The 13,394-nt window shown below is 36.1% G+C and overlaps 1 protein-coding gene across 7 annotated transcripts in view; it reads left to right on the top strand.

The window, feature by feature from the left end:
• The window catches only part of BIRC6 (baculoviral IAP repeat containing 6), a 174,718-nt gene that overhangs the window by 15,817 nt on the left and 145,507 nt on the right, over positions 1-13,394 (top strand). For all 7 annotated transcript variants that reach the window (XM_084512715.1, XM_084512709.1, XM_084512713.1 and 4 more), the window contains exons 3-10: positions 229-366; positions 772-965; positions 2,878-2,989; positions 4,329-4,411; positions 5,568-5,790; positions 5,887-6,047; positions 8,111-8,169; positions 9,484-10,881. In XM_084512715.1, coding sequence (XP_084368841.1) covers positions 229-366; positions 772-965; positions 2,878-2,989; positions 4,329-4,411; positions 5,568-5,790; positions 5,887-6,047; positions 8,111-8,169; positions 9,484-10,881 — 2,368 coding nt within the window. The remainder of the gene's footprint in view (positions 1-228; positions 367-771; positions 966-2,877; positions 2,990-4,328; positions 4,412-5,567; positions 5,791-5,886; positions 6,048-8,110; positions 8,170-9,483; positions 10,882-13,394) is intronic.

The following is a 13,394-nucleotide window of genomic DNA, read 5'->3' on the forward strand; positions in this document are numbered from 1 at the left end:
CTTGCAATAATTACTGAAATTACTGCAGATATTTATCCATTGGTTGGGCTACAAACTAAAATCTGGAACTGCTTGCTCAACTTTGGGTCTTCTGTGGGATTATGCTGATATAACGTAAAACAAACTAGGTGTGCCAAAGTGCATTTCCCAGAATAACGAAACAGTTGTAGTTCTCGTCTGGAGCTATTTAACGTGGGTGCTAACTGCTCTTGCACATCTGCATTTTAGGCTCAGCAGCTGTTATCTGCTTGCATAGAAAAAGTAGATGTTTCTAGCACAGAGGGATATGACTTATTCATCACACAACTGAAGGATGGTTTAAAAAATACCTCACATGAAACAGCAGCAAATCATAAAGTTGCGAAGGTGAGAATTTGTTTTCCTACTGTCTAGCATGGATTCCCAACTCAAATTTGCTTGCATATCATTAACGAAGCATTCAGACTGCTTGACTTGGTGTGACGAATTTCTTTTGAAGAGGATGAAACATATTATGTGTTCCTTAGTTCTTCTGAGGGAAATTCTACTTATTCAAAAAGAAACTAGCAGGGTGTAAGCTTAACATTTTAAACACACAAAATTTCCTTGCATCATTATGTCCATGCTGCTTTTGTGTGTCTGTTCTTGTATTACTTAAATTAACTGAAATCATGAAAGAATGCAATACATGCATTTCTTTTTGCTTTTGACACCTTTGTGAACTATTTGTTGTGTACATGTTAAAATCTTAAAACATATTTACCTGTGCACTTTTTTCCCCCCTTAATTCAGTGGGCAACGGTTACGTTCCACCTTCCTCATCATGTTTTGAAGTCTGTCGCCAGTGCCATTGTAAATGAACTCAAGAAGATAAATCAAAATATTGCTGCCTTACCTGTAGCATCCTCTGTGATGGATAGGTTATCTTACCTCTTACCCAGCGCACGACCAGAACTTGGTGTGGGACCTGGTCGATCTGTGGACAGGTACGTTAAGACAAAATAAATGATGAATTTGACCCCTTAGTTGGATCAGGATAAGCTCTGAAATGACCTTATTCCCTGAAAGGGGGAAAAAAAATGAATTAGTCCTGCTCTGTATGTTCTTGCTCTTATACATACAGCTAATCCAGTGTTTAATGCAAAATGCACTGTACCTATTACTAAACTTAGAGAAACCTTTGAGTACCAGAAGACTTATGTTTGGATTCTGACCTCTGTGCCTATCAGATGAATTCATTTTGTTCTTACTCCCAACATACATGTTCAGAAAGGTGACATATGCAGCCCTACGTTTAGGTCCCCAGGTGGTACTATAGCATGTTAATATGTTGTGTTCATCCACGTTTTATTCTTCATAATGTTTGGTTATGGTTGTGTCTGGACAGTATAGTGCACGTGACTAGTTACTTGAGTTACTGGCTGTACTCAGGCTGGTACTATAAACCTTCGGAGGCTGCAATGTTAACATATTCAGAAACTGCATGGCTTTAAGAGCTGGTAGATGCTTCTTCTGAACACAAAGTGCACACATTTGTCTACCAAAGTTAGAGCATACACACTATGCTACATCATGAAATCAATTCCTTTTCCTTCATGCAGGAAGGAGTTATGCCCTTGCTTTGTGTTTTAGAGGATAAAGTTTAGGAAGTTGTTACCTTTGGGTGTAAATGCAACTTCTGAACTCTCTAGTCAACTGCTATGTGTTTGGGATCAGAGAAAATTTACCTCATAGACTGTTGCTTCATCTCTTTCTGATCCAAGTGATAATGTGTAAGTAAGTGAGTAACCTATTATTTTAACCTTCGTAAGCTGAGACTAGTTAGAATGCTGATAAATCTTCAAAGTCTATAAATGAATGCCTTCTTGAAAGTTTCTATATAAATACTGTTTTGCAAGTATATCATTATATGTTACGGTTCAAATAATTAAGAAAAAAATATATGATTGCATCTCTTACCTCCCCTCCCCAAACTTCCAGGTCTACCTGTACCTCGCCATATTGTATTGTTGGTTAGAGCTCTCTGAGGTCAGTTTCTGAAGATGGTATAATGTCAACTTACGACACCCCTTTAGTGGTTGTTAAAAGAATATTTTATTTCCTTGGTGGGAAATGTTTCATATAACCATTCTCTTGCAAAGCAGCAAGAAGCTCTTGACACTGAGGGGAAGAAGCAAGAAGTGAGGCACTTTTCCATTGAACAATGTTAGTTCTTACAGCCATACGTACCTTTCTGTGCAGGATGGCATCTTGTGGGATGATACTGGAGAACTTGAGTCAAGAAAAAATAAAAGATGATAGCTGTTTCTCACGTGCTATTTCAAATGAGAGATATGCACTGAAATTAAACAGGGAAGGTGGGGAAAAATTGTGCTTATTTTCCTTGTAGGTGTTGCATTTACAGAGGATTTCAGATTTTGTGATTAAATAGTTCGTAATTCTCAAATATTACAATATGCAGTAAGTGACAAACATTGGGAAGTTTGTACTGCATGTATTCAGTCAAGCTTAAAATATCCCACTGGGGTATTTTAAAATATGTATTTTCTTACCTGTTCAATTGATAAACCCAGATTTCTGCAGTAGTCATCATTTAAAAAAACAAACCACTTTATTCCACTTTTATTTATTCCACTTTTATTTATTCCACTTTTAAGGCCTCTAGGTTGTTGTGTACTGCTTTTGGTCCTTTGCTGAGGCACTTTAGGCACCTAAGTGAGAGAACTTTGTAACTTTCCTGTAACTGTTAATGATTATTTTAAATGTAAGTTATTGATAACTACCTGTGTTATTTCTAACAGTTGCTAAAGCATTGAAAATATCTCATAATTAGTTTACTTTGTTGGTTTTTATTTAGTTATTTAGTTTTGGATAATGTAGGTTTTTTTGCCTTTCTAGGTCTTTGATGTATAGTGAAGCTAACAGAAGGGAGACGTTCACTTCATGGCCTCATGTGGGTTATAGGTGGGCACAGCCAGATCCTATGGCTCAAGCTGGGTTCTATCACCAGGTAAAAGGCTTTGTTATTCGTAGTATTTGTTTCCTAAGTGAGGGTTTGGGGAGGAAAAAAGTAATTTATTTTTTTTTCCTTAATGGATTTCCAAAATAATTCAGAAGGCATAATGAAAAAATGTCATTCAGCTCTTTTTTTCTTACTGTTCCATATTTTCATGCCTTGAGGTTGCTTCTTTCTTGTACACATCACAGAAAACATTGTTCCAAATTAAGCATATAAAATGCTCATAAGTATCAGATAAATCTGAGTTAAATAAAGATGAACTGGGTAGTTAAACAACATCTCTTTTTCTCCTCATGAGATTGTTGAGTAAATATTCTTACTTTTTACAATACGAGTGAAGGAGAGAAAGCAGTAGGCCTGACACCAGATTTTTTTAACTACATTTTCCCAGTGGCACTTAAAGAAAACTATATTGTGACAAACAGCAGTCGTAGATCACATTACTAAATTATTGAGCTTACTGAATACTACAGCCTCAACATTTTACTCCACTACTCTTTTTTTCATTCCCATTTTTCATTTTCTGAGGTTATTTTCACTGTAAAATACTTACGTATGGTATGGATGTACATAGTACATGTTGTTTGACATCCATATTGTCTGCCTTATGTCATCGCAACATTTGATAGGTTCAAATGGATAATGTTTTTCTTAAGTGCTCTTGAAAAGAGCATGTTCAGGAATTAAAATACAGGAAAAAAATGTTAGAATTATATCTGCATGTTCCCAAGTGTATCTCAGTGACTTGAAAAGTAGTCATGAAAATGCTAAATTTAAGAGAACGGAAAATTCTATTCTTTTCCTCTGTCACTTCAGCTTGTAACAACCATCTTTGCCGAGGAGTTGATATCGAATGCTTTATATTTCAGCAGATTGAAGGCATAATAGGAAATGTTTTTTTCAAATTGTATTTTTACAAGCATGCAAATGTACAGTTAAAATTTTGAAGCTCAGCAGAATTTTTGAACCTTATGAGTTTTCTCCAAAGAAAAAAATGTCTTAGTAGTGAAGCTGTTCACTTATGTTCTCATCTATTTCTCTGTGGCTTTTAATCAGTGGCTTGGGTGTTGTTTCTTGATCTCTTCTATAGAAATCACAGAATCACAGAATCACAGAATTTTCTAGGTTGGAAGAGACCTCAAGGTCATCGAGTCCAGTTGTGTATCAAATTTTTTAATGTGAAATATTTCCACTTTATGTAATTTTTGTCTTTTTATAAATTTGATGTTGTGTTTTGCTATGCCACTAGAAGGAGTGGACTCGGTTACCCACTTAGTGTTTTGTGTTATATAGCTGTATGAATTTCAAGTGTTCCTTCTTATTTTTATAGCCTGCTTCATCAGGAGATGACAGAGCCATGTGCTTTACCTGTAGTGTGTGTTTGGTATGCTGGGAGCCTACAGATGAACCTTGGTAAGTTCAATAATATTTGAAGTAAGTAGACAGGTTTATGCTGAAGATGTTAGAAATCTTGGAGGACAAAGGTCTCCATATCTCAGTAGAATTTCTGATGAATTTAGGAAGTTGCACTGATGAGAATGACATAGTACAATAAAATATTTTTTGATTATTCCCATGGAATCATTCTGGAAATCCAAACTTCTGTATGATACTAAAACCCAGAAATTGCAGTTGTTTTTCTTAATTCTGATGTGGTATTTCATTTCAAAGTCTTGACAAAAATGGCAACCGACATTTCTTTGCCTGGTTCTAAATCCAGTCTTCTATACAATTGTGAAAAGAACGCAAGTATTTAAACTGCAGTGACCATGTAGTACATATTTGCCTTCTACATAAAGTTGCAAGCTCTGTTAAAAGTTGCCTGAATCAGCTAGAATCGTGCATACTGACAGAAGTGGAGGACCTTATATTGATTTAAAAAGGGTCCTTAATGTAATTTGTGTCATGGCTATTCGGTAATTTATAATCATTATTTCAACACATCAGATTCCTGACTTGCTGAAAACTTTCCTTTTTAACATGTTTCACAGTTGCCATCCTATTAATTTCCTTGTTAATTTCCAGACATTTTATAGTGGTGTAATTGCTCTTTGTCCTATCTCTGCTTCCTTATATATCAAGGTTAGAAATGTGTTGTGGTTTTTATGCTTCTAGGTCAATGTGTCATTTAGGGCTGTTTTCAATTTCAATTTTTGTGTGGGTATAGAAATAAAAATGGGACATTACAGCTTCGTATTAAGGCTACTTATAATATCTCATGGTATTGGAATTCTAATGTGTTTTTTTTGTTGTTGTTGTTATTCATGCTAATGTGATGAGCTACTGTGTGTAGAAGGTTTTTTTTTTTTAATGTATGATTTTTAGGACTAATTATGGGACAGATTCTTCCATTTGAATGTGAATACCCATTAATTGATCAGAGGCTTTCATACAGTTTGGTATTAAGAAATAGCAGGGGAAAATGTTTTAGTGAATTTCTTATATATTTGAGTACAATACGGTTCAAATGGTTCAGTTACAGGGCTTCAAGGGCTGAGTTTGTATATGATGTATATGCTTTTCAGAGTAAGAAATCAATTTTGATATGTTTTGTTTTTAATATGAAAAGGTCTGAACATGAGAGACATTCCCCAAACTGCCCGTTTGTCAAGGGAGAGCACACTCAGAATGTACCTCTTTCAGTCACACTGGCAACAAGTCCAGCACAATTTCCCTGCACAGATGGCACTGACAGAATAGCCTGCTTTGGGTCTGGAAGTTGCCCTCATTTTCTAGCTGCTGCAACAAAGCGAGGAAAGATCTGCATATGGGATGTTTCCAAACTTATGAAGGTATACAATATAACTAATTTTTATTAACTAATTACTTCTGATTAAGAATGTCTTGATACATGTCAAAGATCTCTTCTGCTTTTTGTTGTTTCTCAGGTCCACTTAAAATTTGAGATCAATGCATATGATCCAGCTATTGTGCAGCAACTTATGTTATCAGGAGAACAGAGCTCAGGGGTTGACTCAAGGAGACCAACACTAGCATGGCTAGAAGATTCATCTAGCTGCTCAGATATACCAAAATTAGAAGGAGACAGGTATGCCACTAAAAAAAAAAAAAAAATAGCAATGAGAAATTCTGCTTTGTAAATGGTAAATGCTGTTCCGTTAAGTCATGTTTCGTGAAATGTAACATCAGTATCTGTGGGTTTTTTTTGAGATTTTAATTCTTTTGTGTCTGTACACAATTCAACAATTGAAAAAAAAATCCATCTTTAAAGCTAGTTCCATTTTAGTTCCACTGTTTCAGGTATTTAATTTCCACTAATAGAGATACCAAATCTTATTGTTGCTCTATGCTGATGCTCCAGAGACAGAAAAGAGCAAGGAATACAAGTTCAGGAATAGCTTTTCATTTTAATTTTGGATTATGTATTTCAGGTTTTGAAAGTGAAGGGTACTTGCAGGCTTTTAGAATGTTTGTGTTTGTTGTTTGTTTGTTTGTTTGTTTTCTCTGATTGCTTCTCCTTAGTTTCTGCTTATGTTATTCTGAAAATAAATTACGTGGATGTGGTAGGAATTGCTTTCATTTGTACTTTTAACACATATATACAGACAATGAGACAGTCCTGTCACAAGCTTTTAAACAAGTTAGAGTATATGCTGACACTTAGTTCCATGTGAGAATAAGCAATATTCTTTCATTTATGCTTCTTACAGTTTGATACTGGAAATACATATTAATAAAACTCAAAGAAAAGAGTGAATCATTACAGGAAATCTCAGGACGAAAGTTGTGGGTTATTTTTTTTTGAATGTTTCTTCTTAAAAAGCAGTATCAGAAAGTAACAGTGCTGCTGCACACACAGGAGTATACTTTTTTTTTTTTTTTTTAAAGTTTGGTGTGATTCCTACAGTACTGAAGAGCAAATATGAAGCTTGCTGTTTTGAAGAGCATATGTAGAAACATGGGCAGCATTAGGGGATGCTGCCTATAGGCCTAACAGCCAATCATTACTAACAGCTGCTGAAACTTAGGCTCTTACTGTAGCTTTAGGGCTGTAAACTCCTTGAGAGTTAAAGAATTAAGCTGTTTTTAATCGGTGGTTAATGGATAGTACAATGGTGCTACTCAAGACTAGGCATCTTCCACTCTACTCAATCTTCATGAAGTTTGCTATCACTTTCCCACCCAAGGGGAAGCTGGGTGATGAAGAATTGAATCATTGCTGTCTTTAAGTGAAGGTTGATCAGGTTTGAATTTAAAAAGACTCTCTTTCTTGGGCCTGAGGAGAAAGCATCCGGTTTGTTGAAATGTGGGAATCTGACTGGTACTGAGAGTTGTTATACCCGAAGGTGCAAAGGCACTGCTGTACTTTCTGTATGAAAAGGTCTCGGAATAGCAAATCATTTTCTTCTATTAGGAAAGCCAGATGGGTTAAAGCTTCATATATTCTTAGAACTACTGAATGGCCTATTTCTCTTCAAGAGGGATCTTGACCAGAAACTGCTTTTGTGAAAACATGACTCATCTGGTAGTATTTTTTTTTTTTTAACAACGTGGTGTTTGTATGTTGTTTCTTTAAGGAAGGGGCTCTGAGGAAGTCAAAATTCATTCAGGTATTTTGAACCATGGAATGAATGCTCATAAATGGTTGTTGGTAGCTGCTGTGCTGTGGGAGAAAGTCAGTACATGTGAGTGGAACGGGACTACCCTGAACCATGACAGCTTCTGGGCTAGGCACAAAATTGCTTGGTAGAATTGGAAACCAGTCTGGCAGCTCCACCTTTCAGATATTATTTTGAGGAACTTTTGAAGAAGGTGTCATCGTTTTTTCTAAGTATTGAATGTTTGTTTGCTTTTGTGGTTTGTCTGAAAGATTTCTGAGAACTGGCTTTCGTTTTCATTCAATTTATGTCTGAATTATGGGGAATACAATAGTAGAATGAGGCAAATTGCAAACCGGTCTGCTGCCTCAATTACTGAGGAAAAAAATCATGATGTTTGTCTGACATCCAGCAATGGATATACAATACTGACTAAAAGAAACGCAGGATAATAACCAACATTTGATTCTCTTTACCCTTTTTTTTCCTAATTTATTGAAAAATAGGAATGCAGCGACAGTGTACATGGTGTCATTCATAAATTTTTTTTCAGTGATGACCTACTGGAGGATTCGGACAGTGAAGAGCATTCCAGATCAGAATCTGTAACAGGTAGGTTATATTTGCTCTGTATAGTACTTTAGAAATCAGAAAGAAAATTGTTTTTCTCAGGCTCTTAAGAAATCCCTGTCAAAAGCAAAGGATATATATTCATAGTATTTGGGGGGGAGGAAGAAAAAAATGACCTGAAACAGTGCCAATAGTTAAGTCATTATTTGTGTGGTGGAAGAGAGTAGATACAGGAGAGAGAAAAAAAAATCACTTTGGTTAATAAATGTCTTATTTGACAACAAGCATTGCTTATCTTGCTGTCAATAAAACACACAAACCAAGTTAAAGGAACTTACTTAGAACAGGAACAAATCAGAGCTGCACAAAACCCTTTAAATTCAGAGGACTGCTAAAGAAAGTTCCTCTATCTTGATTGTTTCTCTGTATGTATGGATTCTGATAGAAATTTATTTTTTTTCTCATCCTGAAGAAAGTTTTCAAATGGAAGCAGTACAAAGCTATATATGGTGTTTGCATTATTTTCTTAGAGGTTTAATCAGAAATTTTGATGGGTGGGACGATTGCATGCTTGCTTTTCATAGTTCGTTTACGCTGCTTAATCAAAAGCAGCAGGGAAGGAAGTAAAGAACATGTGCATGTGCATACACACAAGGGAAAAGACATTTTTTTTCAATGCAAGTATTTATGAAGATGATGCTTTATCATTTATGCTTCAGTCTCTGCTGGATTTTTCCTTTGTAATCAATTAAATTTTTGCATTACTTAATTGAACTCTTCTGATTCACTGTTATTCTTGCAGTGCTGTTTAATTTCATCATGCCTATCTGAACACTGTTGTGTTTTATAGCAGCTGAGCGAGCTCTTCATATTGTCTGTTACGTGGTGGTAACTCAAACTTCAGAGTAAAATTAAGTGTTTTACAGCTGAGAGTGGAGAATGAATCTGCTGAGCTGGAGATTGTACATGGTGCTGGGCTGGCTAGGAAGAGGGGTGGTACAGGGTGGAACATGAAATTAATCGACTGGATTGGTTGGGTTTTAGTGTGGTGGTCTAACCTGTGTAAAATAATTGTTGAAAAGATCTTACTGTTTACCAGGAGAGCTATTGTCCTGTTTTCTTTACTTTCACTCTTGTTGATAAAATTGGGAGAACCATTAGCCTATGTGGAAAGAATGTTTCTAGACCTTTTCTCTTGTTTCATGCCTAACAAGTCTTGATCTTACAGAATGTTACAACATACTGAAACTGTAGAGCAGAAACTTTTCCTTAATTATGAGAATAAGTCCATAATAAATGTAATGCGATTCCTTTTTATTTTGAAACATATACTACATTAATCATTTCTGTTTAAAGGGCATACATCACAAAAAGAAACTATGGAAGTCAGCCTTGATATAACAGCTCTCAGCATTCTTCAGCAACCTGAGAAACTGCAGTGGGAAATTGTTGCAAATGTTCTGGAAGACACGGTTAAGGATCTAGAAGAACTCGGTGCAAATCCCTGCTTGGCCAACTGTAAGAGCGAAAAGATGAAGGAAAAACATCTGGAACAACACAACATTCCCTTTCCTTGTTTATTAGCTGGAGGTCTCTTAACATACAAATCACCCGCTACCTCTCCTGTTAGCAGTAACTCTCAGCGGTCACTGGATGGCTTAAGCAGGACTCGAGGTGAGAGTGTCTCGGAACAGGGATCAACTGACAATGAATCCTGCACTAACTCAGAACTGAATTCCCCTCTGGTAAGGAGGACTTTACCTGTATTGCTGCTATACAGCATTAAGGAGTCTGATGAAAAAGCAGGAAAACTTTTTTCACAGATGAACAATATTATGAGTAAAAGTATGCATGATGATGGTTTCACAGTTCCACAGATCATTGAAATGGAGCTGGACAGTCAGGAACAGTTGCTGTTACAGGATCCCCCTGTGACTTACATTCAGCAGTTTGCAGATGCTGCGGCCAACCTAACTTCTCCGGACTCGGACAAGTGGAGCTCTATGGTTCCCAAGCCTGGGACTTTGGTTCAGTGCCTGCGTCTGCCAAAGTTTGCAGAGGAGGAGAACCTGTGTGTAGATTCAATCACTCCTTGTGCAGATGGAGTTCATTTGTTAGTAGGACTGCGGACTTGTCCTGTCGAATCTCTGAGTGCAATAAATCAAGTAGAGGCCTTGAATAATTTAAATAAATTAAACTCGGCACTATGTAATAGAAGGAAGGGTGAAATAGAATCAAGTCTTGCTGTAGTGAATGGCACAAGTATCGATGTAATCCAACATGAGTCACCAGCAGATGTACCAACAACTCCTTTAATAATTCAGCCTGAACAGAGAAGTGTTAGCGGTGGATACCTAGTGCTTTATAAAATGAATTATGCCACTAGAATAGTTACTCTAGAGGAGGAACCAGTAAAAATCCAGCATATCAAAGACCCCCAAGACACAATTACCTCAATGATTTTGCTCCCACCAGATATATTGGATAATCGAGAGGATGACTGTGAGGAGCCTGTAGAGGAAATGCAATTAACTTCTAAAAATGGCAATGGGAGAGAGAGAAGATCTGAGATTTCCACTCTTGGGCACCTGGTAATAACTACTCAGGGAGGATATGTAAAAATACTAGATCTTTCGAACTTCGAAATTCTGGCCAAAGTGGAGCCACCTAAAAAAGAGGGCACTGAGGAACCAGATATGTTTGTCTCTGTGATATACTGTTCGGGCACAGACAGATTATGTGCATGCACCAAAGGTAAGACTCTTTTTAATATGTTTTTTAATGCTTTATATTGCCATGTTTGGATTGTATTATAGAATGTTAGATGGCAGGCTATAAATTTCAAGATAGTAATAGGCAAATGCCATTGAATTTACCTACAGTTTACTTTTGTTCTAGAGAACATGAGCTCCATTCCTCCTCTTAAATGTGGATTTTCATGTCTAAAATGGGGATTACTCTTGGGTATGTCCTGGTTGCGTATTGGTTAATGTTGTTGTTGTAGCGTCACAGATCTGCTTAAATCCAAAACAAAAGGATTTTTTTAATGTAATTATTTCTGTGCTGGAGATAGATGTTTCAGAAAAATGTTTTCTGTAAGTGTTGGAGATATTCTAGAGAGCAGAGAAGGTGATGCTTTTGTACCTCAATCCAGTGACAAGTTAATAAGATTGTCTTCTTTCAGACAGGGCTGCTGGTTCTGTTTAGGCCTTTTTGCAATTGGAATTATTCTGTCTTGGCTCTGAGAGCCAGGACCATGTATGTGGGATTGTTAAATCATTTTTAAGAAACACAGTACATTTTGGGGGTAAAGGGCAGGTGGGCGAGGAGTCTAACTGAAGTCCAGCTGATTGCTGCTTCACAGGAGAAGAGATGAACCTGTCCCTACAACCCAGAATTTCTCTGTATGCCAATGTCCCATCTAGCTCTCCTGCACTCGAATGCAGCTACCGTGGAAATGCTTAGTCTCTTTAAGTGCTAAGCTGACGGGATGGTTCACACATTACAGAGGAACTCCTACCGATACCATGTTGAACTTTACCTCCACTAGAATTTCAGTTGTCACGTTTACACCTTTCTTGGTCGCATCATGTTAATTAGGTAGTCTTCAGATGAGTGGCTGTTAAATCAGTCCTACTTGTTTTTTCCGATAGTCTAGTTTATTGTAAAAATTTTGTCTGCTAAGGACTCTGTATTTATCATATACCTGCTGTGAGTTTTGGCACTGGAAACTTTATATTTACTTCTTTAATACGGTTGAATGCATTGAGTATTAGCAACTAGTATTGATATGTACAGATTGCCAATGGAAACATTTGGATTTATTACATTGTCCTCTTTTAGTAGAAACAGCTAATAAACTGTTTGAGCTTTATTTAATAATGCACATTTTTTCCTAGTTAAAACGGAACTCTAACCCAAAGATTAATTGCTTTTGAAAACTATATGTATCATGTAGATATTTCATATGTAAAATTATATTTATAAAAATATAATACATGTCATGTTTTTACCTCTACTGGTCAAACATCAAATCCCATATAAAAACAACCTTGCTAAGCATTTTCCCACAGGATGGTACTGCTATTCAGTTAATTCTCACATGAAATCTATTCTGTCTGTCTTGTGTTTAAGGCTAATGACAGAAGTTAAAGGGCTTGCTGTTCATGTGCATGCTTTTTTCCCATCCAGTGTTAGCGTGTATGGTAATGATGTTCTTGTTGAGTTTGGTATTATCTAAACCTGTTTTGGGACCTTGGATGCAAGACGCAGGTCTGTTGATCTGGGAGCATTTATTCTGTGTGTGTAGGAGTATTTGTCTCTTCTGCCTTTATAATTACCACTTCTGTTACTGACTGGAGTTTGTCTTACTCATAATAGGCAAGCACATCATTCTACTTTTTCAGTAAAAACCTCTTTCTTTTTTTTTTCTTTTTTTTTTTTTTTTTCTGAGAGTGCTATAGTGTCCATTTAGTAATTTATAAATACCTTCGCCTGCAAGTTCTTTTGTTCTTGCTGCCTTTAAGATGACTGGGATTTCCTTTTTGTTCTGTGGTCCTGCAAAAAAAAACACAGGCATTTGTTCCTCTGCCATCAATTTTCCCCTTTTGAATGTAGTATTTCAATAACTCTTCAATTTTTTATTCATTGATTATTCTTGCCTTTGATTTACACCCACTGTGCCTCTATTTAGAACTTGTTTTGTGTTGTTTTTTTTTGTTCTGCAACCATTTTAAAATGAATTTCAAAAATATTTTGGTTGTTTAAATATCTTTAGAAGTTTTCAATTTATATATATATATATATATATACACACATGTATATATGTATTTTGCATTTTGGTCACTTCTGCTTGTATAGTTTTTTCTCTTTTGAGAAATTAAGTACAAAGTCATCACAAATGTTTAGGGACCAATATTCATTAGAAGTCTGTATTTCAGGATCTGATACAAGATACATCTGAAACCTTTGAGTCCTTCATGCTGAAATTTGGAGCTTTTTAAAGAATGATCTGAAATATAAATAACAGTACTCTAGAAAACTCAGAAATACTAAAAGAAAGAGCAAACCAAAAAGCTCAACTATTTATTTAACTTCTTCCATTCTATATCTAGGTGTATATTTGAGTGACAATGTAAGGAATAGATTTCCCTTAATTTGCGTTCAGTCCTTTAATCCTGCTACTGTAAGTGGGTCAAATTGCTTGCTTATCTGCCAGATGGCCAAAAAGATTTTTCATTATTTTATCTGAAGTGCAGTTTTCTTAG

The sequence above is a fragment of the Aythya ferina genome, assembly GCF_964211825.1.
Source record: "Aythya ferina genome assembly, chromosome: 3".
In the NCBI taxonomy this organism is placed as follows: domain Eukaryota; kingdom Metazoa; phylum Chordata; class Aves; order Anseriformes; family Anatidae; genus Aythya; species Aythya ferina.